The 22627-nt window shown below is 38.5% G+C and overlaps 1 protein-coding gene across 2 annotated transcripts in view; it reads right to left on the reverse strand.

Moving 5' to 3' along the window:
* LOC126357744 (ATP-binding cassette sub-family C member Sur) overlaps positions 1–22627 on the reverse strand; it is a 546341-nt gene that overhangs the window by 195452 nt on the left and 328262 nt on the right. Inside the window, exons 6-7 of one of the 2 annotated variants that reach the window (XM_050007483.1) lie at positions 17864–18182; positions 6986–7119 (exon numbers count right to left, since the gene is read on the reverse strand). In XM_050007483.1, coding sequence (XP_049863440.1) covers positions 6986–7119; positions 17864–18182 — 453 coding nt within the window. Of the gene's footprint in view, positions 1–6985; positions 7124–17863; positions 18183–22627 lie in introns of both variants that reach the window. The other variant, XM_050007484.1, reaches the window with a different exon arrangement.

A 22627-nucleotide genomic window follows, 5' to 3' on the forward strand; every position in this document is an offset into this window, starting at 1 on the left:
AATTTTGCATCTGTAGCACATCATCTTCATGGTGTAGCAGTTTTAATGGCCAGTAGTGTATTAACAAAACTAAGCACAATCCCATGCACAGATCAAGGCTATATCCTCAGTGGATACTTATTGTTATGATATACAATACTGTCACATAGCTAAGGTCCACAATGAGCATAAACGTTCTAGAGTGGAATGAATTCAAGAGACTTCCAATGTCACAGACGGCCAAAGTTTTCCAGTGATCACAGAAGGCCTAAGTAAAACTGCGCAACCAGTATGAGAAACTAAAGCTTATTTTCCTACTTTACATAGATTCATATACAGCTCTTCTTTCTTGCAAATAAGGCATTTCTGACATACAGTTCAATCTGTTGTAATCCTATATAGTGATTGGGTCCACACCATCCTTAAGAGGCCAGCTCACATGGGCACAGACAGCACGGCAAGCACTGTGCCAAGTATATATGCCAGTTTGATGGGCCCTTGGCAATTTTAATGTTTCTGTGACTATGCAACACATCACTGTTAGACTGTTCTTGTACTTACTACTGTGTCATGCATTGTGTCTGTATTTTCCTTTGCATTGAAAGTTTGTTATTGGGAATTCTTATACTGTGTTTGTACAGTGTTACAATATTTCTGGTGATGTGTGTGGTGTTCTTCCCAGCAAGTCTCATTTGGTTAGATGGCATGAAAATTTTTGGATTCTCTAGTTCTGATGAAGTGCGTCTGGTATCAAATGAAGTACTGTAGCAACTGTACGCGTTTTGCTTGGAATTTTCCTCACTGTTTTTGGACAGTTTAGGGCAATCTACCAATTTAAACGCTCAGATCGTAATGAAATCAATGACACATACCCACTGTTTTCATGCCCAACCACTCCCAATTACTTTTATGGGAGGAAGTCAATACACAACTCAAGTGACTTAGGTGTTGTCATACCTACATCCTCTAGTAATTGGCCTACTCCATTGGTAATTGCGGCAAAACCTAATGGCAACTTATGGCTCTGTGGCGATTTTAAAAAGCCGGTAAATTAAGATTCTATTACTTATAGCTATCCCATATTCCGTCAGGATGAACTCTTAGCTCAGCTTTCACAGGGCCAATATTTTTCCAAAACAGACTTGTCTGAAGCCTATTTGAAACTGCCTCTGTATGAGGATTCAAAATGTATCCTCATAGTGAATACCCCCTTTGAGTAATACTCATACCAGCACCTTGGAGCAACTCATGGGCTATTTGACAGGGTGCATTAACAACCTGTATGATATTGTGGTCTCCAGTTCCTCAACATGTGAACACTTGCAGAAACTTTGGGCCTTGTTCGTAGAGCTGCATGTGGCCAGGTTGAAACACACATGGACAAATTTCATTCTTCAGCCATCTATTGTCTATCTCAGTTTTGAAGTCTCATGTGTTGGCATCTTGCCACCAGTTCGATGCCGTTATGGCTTTGACATGTCCTACCAATATCAAAGAGTTGCAGGCCTTTCTCAGAAAGATTGAGTATTACCATAAACTTCTTCCTGATGGAGCCACAGTGGCTCAGCTCCTTCATGATTTCTTATGTAAAGGTGTTCCTTTTTACTGGTCACTCACCTACAAGCTTGCTTTTATCCTGTTGAAGTCCAAATAACATTTGGCACCTTTCTTGGCTACCTCACAAACAGTCTAACACCTTTATTTTGGCCACAGGTGCCTCACAGTTAAGCCTTAAGGGCCGTTCTTGCACACAAATATATGGATGGTTCCAAATGTCCTATTGCATACACTTCCAAAACCCGGAATCAGGTGCAACAGTGTTACTCCCAGACAGAAAAAGAAATTCTTGCTATTGTGTACACACTCAAAAATCTTTTCCTCTACAATTCTAAATTTCATTTGATTACTGATCATAAAGCTCTGGTTTCTCTTTTCCATCCTTCAGTGTGTCTTCTAGACAAAGCCGCCCAACACCTTTAATGGTGGACTCTGTTTTTGTCACACTACAACTATGAGATTCACTTCTATCCCACACACAGGAAGCTGATGAGGACACTTTTTCTTGGTTGCCAATTGGCCCTATTCCAATATTTGATCAGGATGAACTCTCATGTTTCCATTTAGATGTTGAAGCCCAAAACACTGTGAATGGTTTTCCCATTACCAGTTCTTGGATTTTGGTGGCTGTTGCAGTCAATTCTGTCTTATATCTGGATATTCAATTCATCCTCAAGGGTTGTCTTGATCTTGAGCACTGGATCATTTGCATAATTGTTATGCCCTCCACCAATGCCTCTAAGTTTTTGATGATTTGTTATTGTTGGCTTCTGAAGAGTCAGTGTCCAGGATTGTGATCACATCCACATTGTGGCAGGACAGAATGCACCTTCTCCACCTGGACTGTTGGGGTGTTTCTCATACAAATTGCTGGCCCATCAGTACATGCTTTGGCTAAGTATTGACAATGAGATCATGCATGTTGTGTCAGTCTGCCTGCAGTGTGCCATGGCTCAGGCAGCAGTATGGGTCTCTTTTCCCTGTAGCCCACCTTCCAATGCCCTTCAGAGTATATTCGTGCTGATTTTGCATGTCCCTCCTTAACTCCTTTTGGCTTCTTGTAGTTGATTCTTTCTCAGAATTTCTTTATGTGGTTCACTGCCTGTCCACACCCATGGCAGCTAAGGTCATGGCCCTCACAACAAAGACTTTTTTCTTCAGAAAAATTACGGTGTACACTAGTGATGGACAATGACCCACAATTTGTGCCTCAGAATTTTGATGATTTTTATACAAAGAGTGGCGTTCAGCATGTTACACCCCTTCCATTTCATTCTCAGTCAAATGGTGAGGGGGAGTGGCTGATCTGTACATTCAAAACTCAGATGAAAAAATACAGTATGCCATCTTCTCTCAAGGAAGCCATCAATAGGTTCTTGAGCTCCTACAGGTTCGTTCCAGTTGGTGACCATAGCCCAGTGGAGCTGCTTCACAGTTGCCAGCCCCCTATGGTGCTTCACGTGGTCTGGCTGATTCCCGCCCACCTGCTGGCACCTGCCTCACAGTGGTTCCAGCCTGGCTCTGCTGTCTGGTCCTCAGATTTGGCCAGTGCCCTAAGTGGATACTGGTGGTTGTAAATCACTTTTGAGGCCACCACCTCTGCACGTGTGCACCTCCGATGGCTTGGCACCCAAACACTGCGACCAGCTCTGCCCGTGTGTGACTGACCACATGCTGGAGAACCCACTGCATCTGCAGCCAAATCAACTGTCCGTGCTGACACCCCAAGGCATGGTCCACACTTCCTTTGGCTCCTGCACCATCTTTGTTCTGTTTGCCACTGCTGCCAGGTGAAGTAGTTAGCATCAGGTCACCTCCATCTCTGCCGGCCCTGTTGCTGCCATGTTGCTGCTGCCACCTTTGTCTTCTCTGCTACCTCTGTTGCTGAGTGCCTGCCCAGAGGTGTACATGGACATGGTGCCTCTGTCACTGGTGCTCCCTTATGGTCTGTCATGGGGGAGTGAGTGCCACTAGGAGTCAAACTACACAATAACCATCGGTTCAGTGTGGGGCGACAGTGGGGTGAGTGGACTGCTGTAGCCTGTTATGGGGTTGTGTACCACTGAGGGCTATGGCGATGATGAAGCCTCTCAGTTGTTTCTAGGTCCCCAGTTCAATACATACATACACACATAAATACATACATAGACTGTGCTTGTACTTATTATTATGAGATTCAGTGTGCATGTATTTCCCTTTATGTGGGAAGCAAATTAAAAGCTGGCTGGATGGAATTCTGATACTGTGTTTGTGCAAAATTATAATACAGTCTAAACTTGATTCATCTATCTTCCAGGTAATCCTAAATAATCTCTTAAGGCTAATAATTTGTCACTTGATATATCAAAGCTATTAGCAGGTAAGATGAGCTGGGAGTCCACAAACACTGGGTACCATACTGGTTAAATGAAGTGGCTACATTCGTACCATACATGTTATACAGTGAAGTAAGTGGTGAACTTTGCAGGAGTGTCACTGTATAGATATTATAATCAACACAAAATTCACATTAATATTGCAGCACAGAGACACAGTTGTGATGGACTGGGATCATCAACATGTTATGGACTGTAGCTATCAATCACATCCCTATTAGGGGAAAATTGCTGTAGGGTGTCAGCAGTGGATATACCTGGCCTATTTATGAATGTATGGACAGGGTATTACATGAATATCTAGAATAAATTTGGATGTAAGAAGGAAGGAAGGTACAGGTTCAATGTCCTGTCGACATCGAGTTCTTTAGAGATGGAGCTCAAGGTTTGAAAATGTTCCAAACATGGGGAAGAAAATTTACCGTGTCCTTTCAAAGGAGTCATCCTGGCATTTCTCTGGAGCAATTGACAGAAATCACAGACAATCCAAATCTGGATGGCCAGATACAATTGTGAGCCATCCTCGTAAATGTGAGTCCAGTGTGCTAACCATCTCATCACTTTGCTCAGTGGGATGTTAGAGATCATTGCTAATTTGTACTTACTATGGAGAGCACAGAATCATATCATAATTATGGTCATATGAATCACAATTCAGCCTTTAAGCAACTGATGTGTTGCATAGTATTCAACTTAAAACTCAGGAATCCATCCAGGAGTATCGTATAACAGGATTGTTTAAGATTGGAGGAAGCCATGTATATTCTCTTACAGATGTTTTAAATTTGTGGAATGGTATATTTTGGTTGAAATGACATTAATATGGAATAGGAACATCTACATTAAAGAGATGGACCTTCAGGTTTTGCTGTTAAAATCTCATCTTGATGAATACTACAACATTACTAGCCCTTTTTTTCAAGTAGAGAATTTTATTCACATCCACTGAGTTAAAATTGTGACTGCATGGCATGAGGACTATTCAATGAGTGATCTATGAAGTCCCCAGATTTTAAATCTATTGGAATGTCAAAAACTAATGTACAGATAAAGAAGTCATACATTGTCTGATTTATTACTAGTTTTGTTCAACAGTCACAAGCATCTTAAGATATTTAATGTCCTGTTGCCATCTGTAGATGATTGTTCCTGATGAGTGGAAGAAGTAATAAATCAAATACTGCCTGACATGTGGCAGTTCTACCAAACCAAGATTTACGGCAACCTGCTGGGATAACCAAATTTGTGGTACTGTAATACCACTTTCTTTTCAATAATATTTATTCTGATTTTGGGCTGCAAAGTACAGGACTCATATTTCTCAAATAGCTACACTATACAATGGTGCAGTTGCAAAATCTTCTATCTTTTCAAATGTTTCCACAACATCATAATAATTTTACATAGTTTAATGAGATAACGTTATGGTGCAAAAATAAGTTATCCTGTAGATTTCACTTCCAAAACTGCATGGCATTTCATATATTTTTCAAAATATTATTTATTCACTTGTTCAAAAAATTTATTTGTTCACTACACTGAAATTATTGTTGCATCCCAAAAACATACTTTTCATAACTACATTCACATTGTAGAAAAAACCTAAATACCTACTGTCTTAAACATGTGGCATATTTGAAAATTTGAAAAGTCATAGTTGATCTTTATTGAAAACAATTATTTTACTAATTTCATCCACACATTTTTGTAAACTTCAAAAGATATGGTTTTGTTTAAACTGTCCACTACTGAAAGATAGGAGGTCAATATAATTATTAATTTGAACCACTGCCATTTCTAAAAAATACTAGACCCTTTGGTTCTAACATATAGAATTAAATCTGTGCCAAAGCTTTCAGTTGTTTTACGACATTGTTGGCCTGTCATCTAGCATGTAAATTGCACCAAGAGAATCAGTAGCTGGCAGCATGTCTATGCGAATATTGTTTTGTCTTTAAATGGACTCTGTGCCAGATGTGGTTAACATTGAAAAGTTGTACTTATAGAGATGCTCTCTTTTAGTATAAAAAGAGTGTTCAATGTTAATTTTTGGTGTCATGGCAACTAACAGAAATGTGAAATTAAACATCATGCAGTGTCATTGTGAAAAAGCTTCTTTGCTACGAAATATAAAACCCAGGACTTCCATTTCATCACTAGACAAAGAAGAAATGAGCCTTAAATTTGGAACCATTGCAAAGATGTATATAAAATTTTACTCGTATGATCATTCTTCTACGAATTTCAGTTTACATCATCCCTGTTCTGCAATATTAAGCACATACTGAAATAACAGTGTCTAATGCTAGAAGAGCCAATGATAATTCAGGTACATAACTGCAAGAGTGAGTCTTATTTAAAACAAAGAAAAGATGACATTCTACAGTTCACCTTCACATTAATTTCTAATGGTTGTGATATCCCCAGCAAGTGGTGCCTGCAGGTGCTGTTTCTGGCTAACACTGAAGAATTATGTGCCAGCCAACCATCAGGGTTCATACACTCATAAATAACAAGTCAGTTCAATCAAAACTTAAACCTGGATACCTAATTTTTGTGAGCAGTGTGTTACCAACTGCCTATGCAAGCAAGCTTAACATATTTGAAATTCAACTCACCACTAGTTCTTCTCTATCCCATTCACACAGAGGCTCTCCTACTAAGCTGCTGGAGTAGCACAATTGAGAAAATAGATATAGTCCCAGTTCAAATTTCTAATGCTGCACTGAACTCTTATTGTATTCCATACTTGTGTAATGTCCCTTTCATTCTGATCCATTGTTGTACCAATCAGCTTAACCTGATAATTATGTTCTCATAATCTACTGTGTGTGTCAGTAATTACAGTCTAGTTTTAGAGTATGTGTTCTCATCTTTTTCTATTTCTTTCCAGCTCTAGCCAAAAGAATCAATTATTACAAAAGCATGTTGCAGTTATACTGTTTAACATTCCATGATTGTTCTTTTGCTTGGTGTGTTTACATATATAGATACAGATAACATAAAAAGCATGTTTTTCATTATGTTCTGTGAATTTGTTTTAAAAAAAGTTTTATATTCTTTGTTAGACTTACTGTTATTGATTTTGAGTTCACAGACATCTTTTTCCCAACAAAAAGTTGCAGTGGTGTCATGGCCATTATACAGACTGCTGATCCAATTAATGCACTAATGCCAAGTTTTGTGTACAGTAAATACATTAGTACAGCTATCTGAAACATAATATCAGTACTTTTATCAGTATATTGATTGTGGATTGAAGTAACAACATGAAGGATAAACATAGAAATTTCCATGTTTACACAAAAAGTTTTGTCATAACAGCAGGTTTTGGATGTGAAAATGTCAAAAGGATCATTTAATTTCATATTCTCATTCACTAATGTCTTATAGTATCATATTCTGGGGTAACTCATCACAGAGAAAAAAAGTGTTGTTGTACAAAAGTGTGTAAGAAGGATATTGAGAAGTGTTCCCTCCAGAAACTCTTGTAGACGCTCTTTAAAGAGTTCAGCATATTGACAACTGCTTCACAGAAACATTTACTCCTTTATGAATTTTGTTTTTAACAATCAGTCACAGTTTGCAAACAACAGTGACATTCATAAATATAATACTGTAAGGAGAAGTGATTTACACTAAATGGTCAGTATGTTGGCATATTTTCCTCTGAGAAGATGTACTACAATTTTAAAATAGATTCATTCATTATGGCAGCAAAAGATAGATTGCTGAAACAAGACCTACATCCTCCAGGTCAAATTCAGTATCCAGCAGAAAGACCTCCCAAATTTCAAAAGATAGTTACAAACAAACAAAGACATAGAGAATTCATTTATGGACAACAAATAGTATGCCATGTTACATTACTTGATTTTAATAATTATGTGTGGTAAATGGCATCCTCCATCATTGACCCACTGACTAAGCCTTTCCCAGAAGTTATCCATAGTTCTTCACGGCATTTATGGTGGAAACTGCCACCGTACACGGCTGCAGGGTTGTGGGGCAATGTTTGTGCATTTGAACCTTAAAGTGTCCCCAAAGAAAAATATCACAAGATGATAAATCAGGTAAACTCTGGGGCCAGGCAATGTCTCTGCACAAAGAAAGAAAATATCCAGGGAACAATTTTCTCAAAATTTCAAGGGAATGCTGAGAGATGTGAGCTTTGGCTCTGTATCATTGGAACAAGAGTTCTCCCTCTTCATGGTGGCCAACAAACTGGTTTAATTTTGGTCCCTATCATGTGACACCAGCAATTTGAATTAACTGGTACTTCTTTAAGAAAATACAGACCCCACACACCTAATTCAGCAACAGCACACCGAACTGGGACATGATAGTTGTGAAATTGTCATTGGTGAAGTTCCTGAGGGTATTCTGCTGCAGCGGAAATTTTGTTTATTTACAGTATCTGAAAAGTGTTAGTGGGCCTCATCAGAAGAAATCAAAACAATGCTTGAGGGAATGCTCTGAAGAATTTCTTCCTAACAGCCCTGTGAGTTTCAAAATCTCTCTCACTTCCTTCTTGGTGAACAATCATTTTGTAAGAGTGCTTATAAAGGTCTCTGTGGAGTTGGTCCTGTCAGAAAATCCCAGGACCCACATTGTCTGCTGTTGTTACAGTCTGAGGTTAGCCAATATATTTTTTATTCAGTGCAGAACCTGATGCTCTAAAGTTTGACACCCAAATTTGAATAGTTTTTCTATCAGAAACAGAATCATGTCAGCCAAGTTCAAAGTGAATGTGGAATGCTCAATGAGTAGCAATCACAGACCCACCATTACAAATATACCCCTCCTAGACAAACCCAGAATGCTCACCTGGCCAAGCCATTGCACCTTCTGAAAATGGCACATCCACCACTATCGACTGAACTCCTCCACATCAGTAACCCCAGCACAACTCACACAGTGGCCTCTCCAAATACGAGAGACTTTTTTGCCAGACCCTGTACTCACAGTATACACATGGTGTCCAAGTGGCTCTGTTACTGGTCATGTTCTGTTAACATAGTTCATAAATGGTGCATGGGCTTTCACGGACTCATAACATAGTTCTGGCTTGCATGCTTACTTCACACAAGAAAGACTATTCTGGTCTGGGGCTGGACTTATAGTGACTGGGGTGTGAACAGTTCAGTATTTCAGAAACTATGTAATAGTTTCAAAAACTGTTAGCTCTTGCTAATTTGGATGAGCTAATTTGTATTCCCAGGAGGTAGAAAAGCCAGACGGCTATTGGAGCAGATGTATGCCCAGTGGGCAGAAGTCCAGATGGCTATGGGCATTCAAGTATGTCCAGCAGGCGAAATTCCTGACAGTGAATGGCATTCATATACGTCCAAGCTCAGTAGCAGGTAAACGTACACAATAGAACAGGTACTCAATGTTGTCCGGCCAGTCCTCTGTTCGCTTCTGGTGAGATGATAGTGTTCACGTGTGTAGCCTTTGCCATGTTGGGACACAGTTTATTGGACAAGGAATTAATGGATATTCTTGTGAATAGTAGCGATGAAGATTGTAGTGATACTTTGGAACTTTCTTCCGACAAAGAGTTGGGTGCATCTGGACATATTGCTGAATTGTCAACATGGCAAACAGAAGATTCTTCCTCTGAAGATGAAGCAAGTGAAACTTTATCAGGTAAAAGAAAGTATGACTGGATGGAGAATCAACCAGTGATGAAACAATACCGTTTTGTGAACACATTTAGTGGGTTAAAAGCAAACTTCAAAGAGTCAGCAAGTCATTTAGATTTTTCCCCCATCTGCCATCTCTGTACAGATCAACACTTATTATAAATTTATTACTGAAAAAATGATGACAATACCCAGAGATTAGCATGCTGGAAACATAAAGAGCCAGCAGAATTTATTGCTTCCAAGCATGTCTTCTTATGCCTAGAAGTAAAAAGTTAGAAGTGAATGACTATTGGTCAACAGATTCTTTGCTTCAGACAGCAAATATTCTCTAACATAATGGCCAGGGCCCAATACAAGGTGACCCTACATCTATTGCACTTCAGTGACAATTGCACTGCATCTCAAGATATTCTTGTAAAAATACATCTCATTGAAGATCACATAAAAAATAAATTCCACGAGGCAGTAGTATCCTTTGAAGAGCTATTGATCGATGAAAGTCTCCTACTTTTTGAAGGAAGGCTCAGATTTAAGGAGTACATTCCAAATAAACAAAGCCATTTTGGCATTAAAATTTTCATCCTTTGTGATGTACAAACAATTATATTTTGGATTATATTGTATACATTGGTGCCGCCATGGAAATAGAATCTGGAAATTCTGATTGGGGAAAATCAGGTGATATTGTTGTGAGTTTGCTGTTACCATACTTCAACAAAGTTCATACCATTTATTAAGACAATTGGTATTTTAGCCCCAATTATTCCTGTGGCTCCATGATAAATGTAAAAACATCATTGGAACAGTACACAAAAACAGGAAACATCTAGCACCATTGCCAGACAAGCTGAAAACTAGGGAAATACAGATCAAGTCCTGTGGAACATTAATAGCACTAAAATGGATAGATACGAAAGAAGACTGGATGCTTTCCACCGTAAATGGACCAGAGTTTATGGAGACTGAGAAAAAAGAACATAGAATGGGCCAAAACAAACTGAAACCTGTCTGTGTTGTCAGCTATAATAAGTCAATGGGTGCAATCGATGAGACAGACATGCTGTTATCTTCTGTACAGTGCATCCGAAAGACAATGGAACAATACAAGAAAGTATTCTTCTTGGAAATAATCCATCAGTTGTTTGATAAATTTCATACTCAAATGTGTAAAAGTGGAATCCCATGGACAACCAAAGAAGAAAGTCCATACCAACAGCAAAATAAAGAGGGACAGTATCCAGGATTCCTCGTAGCAATGAAGAAAAAGGAGATTCCTCAGAGATGCTGTGTAGTATGTACTGCTCATTCACAGTGAAAAGTGACATGCATAAGATGCAAAAAGTGTGATGTGGCTCTCTGCATGGTGCCATTTTTCGAAAAATATCACACACTAAAGAAGTATTATGATGTTTTAGTAACTGGGTACATTTCAAGTAAAGGAAAGTAAAAAAATAAAAATAAAAAGTAAATAAAAGTAAAAAAATGGTTTTTACTCAGCCAGTAGCAGTACAGAGCCTGTGTCAGAAATGAGGATGGGAAACCACTAAAGTAAACTGTACTGAATACGATGAGCTGAAAAAGAAAACAGCAAGCAAGAAGAAGGCAGGCATTTACTATTCGATTTCTTACTGTTGAGAATCACTTTAGTCTTTAATTGCAAATGAAGCCATGGGTCTATCACAAAATGAGTTATCCGGATATATTTTTGTTTACCTGTGAGTCCAGATACGTGACACATTTTGGTTTTAAATCTCTGTAATTATTTATTATTTAAGATAGTAGCAAGAATTGTCCGAGATTTGGGAGTTTTTTCTACGCACTACTCACTTTAAAATTATGAATCTTGAAACACATTTGTTCGATGTTAATGAAATTTTAATATGTTGTAGACACATACATCAACGGTGTAAGTCTCAAGTTAAAGGAATTATTATTAAAAAAGTTCCTATCATTTTTATAAACCCACTGTTTTTCAGCCTATAATAAACATGTAATTAAAAGTCTTGGTTAGTTTCGAAGCTCTCTTTCGTGGTTATCAGAAATTAAAACCACTGTGATCATACAGGGTATACTGTTTTTAGGAAGAACATTACTGGACAGTGGTTCTGTGCATGCCAGGACATGCGGGAAGCCTGCAGTGGCCATAGCCTACAGCGACCACAGGGCTGAGTCCACCGCCCACCAGCCAGGCGCACACTGTTTTTCTTCCCATCGGCAAGCCGGGCAGCCAGGAAGCTCGGTCCTTGCAGCCGCGAAAGAGTTAAGAATGCATGTGCCATCTTTAGACTTAAAATTATTTATGATAATTTAAGCAGAAACTCAATTAACAGCTTAATTAATTAGTGAAAGTGTCATTAGGACCAGATAAATTATAGAAACAAAAGTATAGTATCAAATTTGGGAAACTAACAGGCATGATGACATAAAAGGGCAACGGTAGTTTTACATTTCCAGACTTTGATTGCAATTATCTCTTAAGTTAATTACTTTTAGGAAAACTGAAGTAGTTTGCAATAAAGAGTGGATTCAGGATTTTCTACTGAGTGGTGTGACTCCTCCCAGAATTGGTGGTTAACCCATTTAGATATCTTCATTACCTACTGTAGTAAGAATTTCAATTATTCATTACTTTTAACTAATATGGTTTCCAGAAAGATCTAACTATATTATTGCAATCACTGTTCTGGCATATGCCTTCACCAGCACACCAGTTGGCACTAGGAAACATAGTATAGCAGGTGCTCAACTAGGTGTGCCTATGACAAGAGAAGTCCAAGACACACCCCCAGGCTACATGCCGATAGCACCCCCTGGGCAGCATGCATATAGGTCACTGCAACCGACTGAGCTACTTCAGCCACTCACTCAGTACCTCAGTATGTTGCATCAGGACTCAATTCGCATTGAACCTCAATATGTTGCAATGTGCTCTAGTCTTCCACAGTGATAGTTGTTGTCTCACACCTTAACTAGCTGTGAGGGAACATTAGTCATTGTGCATAGTTGTAATATGGACACAGACAAGAGTCAAGAATTAGTACACATTGTTTGATTGCTGCTAACCACAGAACTTCTGACTGGACATCATTTAAGTTAAGTACTCAATTGATTACTGAAATAAAGTGTATTTTAACCAAGTGTGCATTTTGTGTTGTAGTGAGAGGAAACTGGCCACCCACCTATCATACCACCATCTACTCATTCAGCCAGGAACCACAAAACATAGAAGAGGACACAGTCAAAACAAGTGGCAATGGGTCTGATTGACAAGTTTTGTTTGCTTTTCATGAGTTCTAGATTGCTGCAGGAGAGTTATCATTACAGTGACTCTATTTGCTCATTTGTTCTTGTTAATGCACATATTACAGGAGGGGGACTGCAGAAGTAATCTATCTCTCTTTTTTGAGACTTAGCACATTGTTTTGCTATTTGTCTTTTGATATTTTGCTGTAATTTGTTAGCATCAGAACGGCTACCCCACCCCCTCCACCCTCTGCCCCTGTGTCAGTTTCAGATCCAGCAAATTGCCACATTGCTGTCTACTGTACAGCAATTGCTTGCCACACAAGCTGTGTCAGCTGCCCACTGACCAACCAACTGGTCAAACAACATTCCACCATTTCAGCAATTCGATGAAAAAGAAGGAATGACTTGAATATTTCACCCAGTTACAGGTCCACTATCAAGTTCATCGAATTCAAGGTACTGTGAAATCTCATTATTTCCTGTCTGTTGTGGGAACCATAGTGTTTCAGTTAATTCAAAAACTCTTCCCTATGTTGTCTCCCTAAGCTCTCTCCTATGATGAAATAGTAGGTGCCTCAATCGGTATTATGAACAGCAGATTCAGGTCATAGCAGCCAGATTTCAGTTCATTTGCTTCAAGAAAAAGCTGAAACAGGCATACCATCAGCAGTATGCTGACTTATAGAGTCTCACTAGGAAGAGTAAATTCAAGTGCAGTTGTGGCAACTTTTATAGTGACATGATGATGTAGGGTGCAGTCACATACAATGTCCCCAACAGCAGAATTAGAGAACAGATTCTCAATTACTCAGATCCTTCACTCCACCAAGTGTCACAAATATTAGAACAATTCAATTCCGGCACCATAGCTGTTGATAAATTTGATCAGATCCCGATTTGTGAGGTCAAGTCGCCTCTTGCGTGTGCAACAAGATTGCCCATCGCACCATTTGACATGTTACTCAAGTGGAAAGAATGGCCAGCCATGTCCAGGCCGTTTGCTTGCAACAGCAAAACAATACCAATTCTGCCCACTCTTATAACAACAGGTCTCATGCACATTCTGTGGATACAGTGTTTTCAAAACCGACTACAAGTTCTAGCAGTAATTCGAGTAAGGTTACACGCTCATCTTATGTTGACTTTCAATAGGACACAGGTGCTTCTGTAACTTTGCTTGATCATGCCATGTACAAACTGTTATGCTTACCACACCTCTCAAAATCTGGCACGCACCTCACTGCATACAATGGACAGGAAACCCCAGTACTTGGGCAGTGCAGTTTGCCCACCACTTACAAATCTCACATTAGGACAGTGAAATTTACTGTGTTTCAGTCAAGAGACAGATTTGTTTGACTTATTTGGCTTAGCATCCAAGACAATGTAGTTTCACTGATTGTTTTTAGTCCAAAAGACATTGTAGCTAGTTTGCTTAAGGAATTTGCTGAACTCTTTTCTGATGGACTTGGGAAAGCCAATAACTTTGTAGAACACATTACCCTGAAAGACAATGCAGAGCCTTAGTTTTTTCAGGCTGGGCCCGTTCCCATTGCTTTTTGAGACAAAGTAGCCAATGAATTAAAAGAATTACCAGACAATGGTGTGATTACTCCCATACAGGCTAGTCAGTAGACAAGTCCATTGGTTTTGATGCCCAAGACTTCTGGTCGCATTCACATTTCAGTTGATTTCAAAACTACAGTCAATCCACAGATATAATTGACAGTTATCCATTGCCTTGCACTGAGGAACTTATGGACAAGCTTCGCACAGACCCTTATTTTCCTAAGATAGCTTTTGGTGATGCTTATTTGCAAATACCACTCGATGAAGAATCACAGAAAGTGTTTGTTGTTAATACACACTTAGGCCTGTTCAAGTATTTGTGTTTGCCCTTTGGCAGGCCTCCGCACCTGGCATTCTTCAACATTACTTAGAACAGCTGACTGTAGTTCTGTTCGAACTACCTCAATGATTTTGTCATCTCAGGTTGTATGCCAATATGTGTACTCTTTTTCAAGCGTTGTTAGATGCAGGACTCAAGTATCATCTCGAAAAGTGGGACATTTTCATACAAAACTGTGGTACTTAGGTAATGTGATAAACAGTCAAGGTATGCACCACCTCCAATCTCAGTGCTAGGCAAATTGATATACTACATTTGTTTCATTTCACGTGCTTCACAGATCACGGCTCCATTGCATGACTTGCAGTGGAAAAATGTGCCTTTGGTGTGGACCAAAGAGTGTCATGACACATTTCAGAAACTTAAAAATACCTTTCTTGGTGACAGATGTTTAGTACCTCTTGATCCTGCCAAACCAGTGATTTTTGCAAGTAGACGCTTCCTCTTACCGAATTGCGGCTGTGCTTTCACACAGAATTGATGTACAAGACAGACCTATTGCTTTTGCCTCAAAGTAGTTAAATCAAACTCAATGCAATTATTCATGAATTGAAAAAGGAGCTGCCACTACTGTGTATAGTGCAACAAAACTCCATCACTATCTGTTTGGTCACAAGTTCTGTTTAGTGACAGATCACAAGCCTTTGCAGTCCTTGTTTCATCCATCAAGGTTCCTACATGTACTGCTTAAAAATTGCAATATTGGGCTTTGTTTCTATCCCAGTATCAGTATGAAATTATGTACAGACTTGCGGCAAAGCAAGGAATTGCTGACGCCCTTCCAATTGTCCCCGGCTCTGATTTTGATTCCTCTGATGTATCTTTTTGCCAAATCAATGTGCAGGACTCTAAATTGTTGCAGTCTTTTCCACTGAAGACAGAAAAATTGCACAGACTACAGAAGCAGATACTGAGCTGAAGATTTAGTTGCTTTACATTCAAATGTATTGACCTCACTTATTGGACTGTATTCTGAGCTCAATAGTGGCCAATACTTTGTTCATTGGCATAATCTTTCAGTATAACTATGCGTGATGATAGTACAATCTGACAGTGGACAATCGCATGAGCTCATTCCCGCAGTGTTGCAAAATATGTTGTTACAATTGCTTCACTAAGGACATTGGGGAATTGTTCGCACTAAACAGTTAGCACACCACCACTGTACTTGGCAGGGCAGAGGCGTCCTCATTGAATAGATGACATCACAGTGTCGCGTATGCATGGTAAACCAATTTGTTCCACCACAGACATTTGTAGCTTGGCCTAAGATTCAATCACCAAAGCATTGGGTGCACATTGACTTTGCAGGACCATTCTGGAACACCTGTTGGCTTTTGTGGTGACTCTTTTAGCAAGTTTCCATTTGCAATGCGTATGAACTCTACCACATCACATAGCACCATTCAAGTGTTGTCCTCAATTTTTTGCCTTGAAGGATTGCCTAAAGTCATTGTTACAGACAATGGACCTCAATTCACATCACATGACTTTCGACAATTTTGTGAATGAAATGGCATTCGTCATCTAACAAGTAATCGTTTCCATGCCCAGTCCAGAATGTTTCGTACACACTTTTAAACAACAAATGGCCAAGCTTCGCACCTCCCACCCATCTCCCACACATGGGTACAGATGTTGCAACTCTTTTCTTACCTCCTATCACTCCCACACACGCGACAGACCATCACCAGTGGAACTTCTGCATGGCCGCTTCACTTGCTCCACCCGCCATAACATTTGGAACTGCCATTGGTCCACAAGTATCACTTTGCACTGCACAATCTTGTTCTTTACAGGGTTTTTGGCCATAGTCAGTGCTGGGAGCAAGGTGAGATCCAGATACTCATTGGCACATATATGTATCTAATTGCAGGTTCTGATAATTTGCAGCACCATCACCAGTATCTAATTTGCATTTGTCATTTGCCCCATGACTCTGCTGCTTTTCTTTTCCCAGATTCATGGCCTCATGAGACCACCCACAGGTGACACCATGGCACCTGAGGATGAGCCAATGAACATCGCACTCTCACCTCTGTCTCCACCATCACTGTTCTCCGACCTGATGGACTTGGACCCACCATCACTGTCTTTGCCCCAGGAGATGCCCTCAGGACTGGACGTGTATATTGAGCAGTGTTTCCAGGAGAATGTTTCGCTGCTCTCACAAACCAGATGGTTGGGTACGGCTGGGAGTACACCATCCTCCACAGCTACGTCTCCCAGCTCATCTCTACATCCAGCTTCCTGCCGCCCCTCCCCCTCCCTTTGAAACTACTGGCTCTGGACAGGCTGAAATGCTTTAGTTTGCTAAACACTGTTGTTGTTGTTAGGATCATGTGAATGACAGTGGTGTTCATTACTTGTAGCTAGAGTTGTAAAATTACCATAGGCTACTGTAGCATACTATAAGCAGGCATAGACTATGGTAGTCTTCTAGTTTTCCTAGTAGCTTTGTTAAGTTAAGATCATATCCACATTGCCTGTACATTAGGTGTCATAACAATCACTTTCTTTATGTATATAATCAGCATCTTGCTGTGGTTACATAAAAATGCAGAAGATAGGCACTCAACTAATTCTTATTACTTTTAAAACTCAGTTCGTGTTCTGTAAGGATATAAAATATGCAGTGGACTAACCCTGAATGATGTGCAGTTCTAATTATGCATGAAATAAACAATCAAACAAAGAAAATAGTAAGCTCCCAGTTCCTCTCTTACAAATTCATTTATTTATGTTCCTTTCCCTGCCAATGCTACCAATAACGGACCTACCATTTACTACATTGTTTATGTAGTGTATCAAATCCACCAAACTGTTGTTTCGGTTGAGCACAAATCTACTTCTAGCCATTTTGACTGTACCTACAGTTACAGTGCAACTGTATTTCTGAAATATTTATTCTAAACAAAGTCCTAGAAAAATTACTGAAAGTCACTACTATTGCACAGATCCTCATTTATCAAAAGACTGAATGCTTTTGCCTATTAGCCATCCATGTTGCCTCTTATCAGAAATATTCAGACCATGATGTTTATATTTCTTATCAGTACTTCCCTTGAACAATTATACCAATATCAATTTAATATTTCATTTGTGTGCAAAGCAGAATGTTAACAGTTAAACTTTAAACAGTAAAATACCTGCCTTCAGTGGAATTGCCCAAATATAATGTCCAATCCAAAAAAATGACATTATGTTGAATGAATCTTCTGACATCAAGTTTGTTATTGTTCCAGTATCTACTGCTGTTTGACATTTCACATGTTTTTCCATGGTATGCTTGACTGTACCATTTGATAAACCATGATTACTTTCTGATCTCTTCTCTTTGATGCCTGCATTGTGACTATTAATCAGACCATCTGATTTACGTAAATATATTGGCTGCTGTTCATGCTCATCCTTGTGTTCTCTTATTGCCCATACACAAAGTTGCAGTGATTTCTTATATACCAAGGCCTGAAAAGAAAATAACCACACATAAGAAAGAGGATGCTACCAGTAAGGTACTCACTTCTTACTTCTGCAGTACAACACATTAGTTGAGTAATTATGTAACTACAGTCTAAGTAAAATTATTTGGGGGCCACAGGTGTTATTAACAATTAATATCTATGTTTCAAAGAGTTAATTTTCAAATTTTATTGCAGTGTTAAGATATATATTTAAAAAAGGAAAATGATTGAAGCTTCTCTAAAAAAATGGGCCAGTAGATATAAGACAACTGTAATGCAGTTCCAAAGCAAAATTTTGTTATATTTTAATTTAATCAACTGTGGGTTCTTGGTGAAACATTGTAAATTAACTAAACAAACCCTGTTTCTTAGCCTTGTTTCAAAATTTATTATTAATGTTATTGCAGAATCTAGGTCTCGGGTTATAAGCCAATTTCCAAGTACATTACTGATTCCCATAGATGATAATGCACAGATAAACATGATGACAAGGAAAAGATAATCTCAAATTCTTAAGGTATTGACCTATAGCTTAATGTACAATTACATTCAATGACCATTTTAAAAAAAAATACATACATTATTACATATTCGCCAATTATACAACAGTGACTGCATTAAAATTATGCATCAGCCAAGATACTTTTAACTACAATGGACTGGGGCCCAAAGTTTTGCTTCTATCCTGGAGTTGTGATCTCATCTAAAATAGGTGAATAATTGAATTGGGTTTCCTCGTTTAATAATAGATGTAAGGATATACCCATCCCCACACCCATTATTAAATGAGCAAATCCAGTTCAATTTTTCGCCTCTCTTAGATGAGATCACAACCCCAGGATAGAAACAAAACTTCAGGCCCCAGTCCATTGTAGTTAAAAATATCATGGCTGATGCATAACTTTAGTCTGGTCAATGTAGTGGTGAATGTGCAATAATGTATGTAATTTGTTAAAAAGTGGTCATGATGTACTTGTACATTAAGTTATGGGTCAACATCTTAACAAGCTGAGATTATCTTTGCCTTGTCATCATGTTTATCTGTACATTATCATCTTTGGGAATCAGTAATGTACTTGAAAATGAAACTTCTCATTCTGGTCTCATTCTGGATACTTGAAAATGGGCTTATAACCTGAAACCTAGGTTGTGCAATAACATTGTGAAACAAGGCTAAGAAACAGTGTTTGTTTATTTAATTTATCAGATTTTTTAATTATCTGTCAAATGAAGTTATCACTGCCTTTAGAAGCAAAAGCAAACAGAAAAGGCACATTTAGGACATAGCTCCTTCAAATGATCCTGAGAATATTGTAACTGGCACAAGAAACCATATCTCTGGGTTGGGGTGCAGGTAACTGCTTTTAACAGAGTAAAAAAGTCTTGCAAAAGGAGCAGACATGGGTAAGGAAAGAGGTTAAGATCTTTCAAATTGCATTTCCAGGGAGACCTAAATGCCTCTGCATTTGATGGGTACTACAGATATTCAAAATATTACACAAACACCAGTTAATGAAAGGTTTCAAAATATTTCCCAGTACACTAAGTGCTAGGGCTGGACAAATGATGCTCACAGTGGAATGGCCCCAAGTTTACTGAATACCCCACAGACCTGGATACATATCAAGTGCTGCTGGAATCATTTCAGGGAACAGCAAGTGATGTAGTATTAATTCCTGTCATTGATGAGTACAGTAGATGCTCCTTTTGTGTTTGTTTGAATTTGAAGTAAGAGTTCTCATATGGCATGCAACATCATTCTTTAATCTGTATCACCTGGTTATAGGCAGAACAGTAAATATATCATTTTATTATAACAATTTGCACATTATTTGGTGAGCATATGAGTTTGGTAATACATTTTGTGGAAAATTAACTGTGAAATTATGGATTTATTTGATTTCACATTCTGATAACATTAATATTACCTCATAAAGATTTCATTATTTTAACAGCAGTATCCACATTATTGAAGTGTGACATTATTATTTACTATTTTCTGTTGTGTAGTAGCAGTATGAGTGCCACATAGTGTAAAAGCATATTTTCTTATTAACAAACTCTTACACTTGATTTGGTTTATTTTTACATTCCCTTCACTTGAGAGTACTTCATACAGAGAAGCAATAATGGGCTTAAAAAAGACCCTACTTCAAGTAGCTTCCAGAAAAATGTTAATGAAGAATAAGTGATGAAATATTGCAGAACCAATATTAAAACACAACATCAATAATAATAAAATGTAATTGGATGGATAAAAAATCCACTCACCAAGCAGCAGCAGAACACACATACAAAATAAGGTTATGATTAGGCAGGGTTCTGGAGCCAGTGGCTCCTTCTTCAGGCAGAAGGTTTGAAGAGGATGGAAAAGGGGCAAAGGAAAAGGGCTGAAGAGGTCTAGGAAAAGGGGTACATTTCAGAAAAGTCACCCAGAATCACAGGTCAGGGGAAACTTACCGGATGGGATGAGAAGGAAAGTGCATCCAAGGAAACATTAGGGGCAGATAACAGTAGGATTCTGTAGAAGGAGAGAAGTCTGGTGGAGTGGGAATTGGCTGATGAGACATATAGGTTGCAGATTAGCTGAGTAAGAGCAAGAGATTGCTTTATTTGAAACCATTAAAGAGGCCGGTGTAGAGTAGGATTACATACGGAAACGGGGACTTTCCATGCTAGGCCTTTTGGAGGACTCCAAGGGATGAACAGGTTTCAAAAAATAGAATGTGGGACCTTAGTTTTGATGGTGCAAAAGCATGTTTTCAAAAACAACATATGTAATATGTGATGGGATTCATCACGGCAAGAGAAGACAGTTTAAAATGTTAGAAACCATAGGAGTGACAAAAGAGACAAGCAGACGGATGATAAAAGATAAAAAGCCAGAGAAAAAGCAAAGGAAAAAACTCGGAAAAAATCAGAAAAATTCATATGGAATTCATGATAACAGACAATGGTCAACAAGAGGTAATGAATGGGTAAGAATTTCTCACCAGAAAAGTGGTCTATATGGTATGAAAAAAATGTTGGAGAAGAAAAAAATCAATTAGGAAAGTTGTGAAAAGAGCCAAATTTTAAAAACTGGGCAAATAGAAAGATAAAGTCATAGAATAAAATGTAAACTATTTAGTTTGGCACTTAGGGTAATGTAGGAGATGGCAGTAAAAGTCAATTAGAGTGGCTTGGCAAAAAACCAAAACACAAAAACCTAAAAGAATTATGTATAAACAAGATAAGTGGAGGGTGGAAAAGAAAGTAGCTGTCAAATTTGTAAATAAATTGGTGAAAGATGATCAGGAGAAAGCCCTGCAGTGTAGTGAATTGTAAATTGTTAGAGGCCAATTCATAAATAACAATGGAATTGTTATATTCAACTAAAAATGGATCCATCTACTTGCACATAATTCAGTACAAGAAAAGATGTAGGGGCAAAGTGTTGATTAGTCTTGGTGACACAGATAAATAAACGAACAGATTAGCACATAAGGTTGAAGGCAGACAACAGTTTGAACAAGGCAGGTGACAACAAAGACTGACAAGAGTGTTGCATAAGAAGGAGTGATGGTCACATGGGCTAATATAACAATGAAAGCAATCAATTGTTGACAATATAACATAATTGAATAGATACAAAAATCTATTCACCATGCGGTGGCAGAGCATACTAATAAAAGAAGGTTATAATTAGCAAGCATTCACAGCCAGTGGCTTTCCTTCTCATCCCAGCTGGTGAGTCTCCCCTGACCCACAGTTCTGGGTGATTTTTGCTAAATCTACCCTTTTTTCTAGACCTCTCCAGTCCATTTCCTTCAACTCTCTTCCTCCCCCTTCAAGATCCAGTGAGGCTTAAATTCAAAGAAATAGTATCGACAGAGATATATACCAAATAAATTAATAAAGATGGTACTGATCCTCCATTATACACAAAACAGGTCAGAACACTGTTGGAGGGGGGGGGGGGGGGGGGCTAGATGCAAAATTTAAAAGAATGTAAAATACTTTAATGTGAGACACTTTTAACAGTTTCCGCAATGAAACTCTGTCGTGAAATGTGACAGAATATAAAAAGAGATTCTGGTTGTATGTAAAGTCCACCAGCAGCAATACATAATCTGTACCTAGGAAGTTTAAATAAAATGCTTTCTGTCACAATTTCTTCATGTTTTATGAAATTAAATAATGCATTTCAGACCCCATCAGTCCATCTTCAAGTGGAAATCATCTAATACACAGTTTACATTTGCTCTTGAATGAGGTGAAATGCATTTTCCTGTTATGAGAAAGTTAGGTGTTAGGTTTTTCTGTTGTGAATCAAGTGCAGCGATATCAGAGAATCAGTGGGGAAAAAATAACAGTGAAAGACTTACCAAACAAACAAGGAAGAACATTTTTAATCTTTGGAGGTCAGTCTCATTTGTTTGATAAGTTTTTTTTTATTGTTTTCTCCCC

The sequence above is a fragment of the Schistocerca gregaria genome, chromosome 1, assembly GCF_023897955.1.
Source record: "Schistocerca gregaria isolate iqSchGreg1 chromosome 1, iqSchGreg1.2, whole genome shotgun sequence".
NCBI classification, from domain to species: Eukaryota; Metazoa; Arthropoda; class Insecta; order Orthoptera; family Acrididae; genus Schistocerca; species Schistocerca gregaria.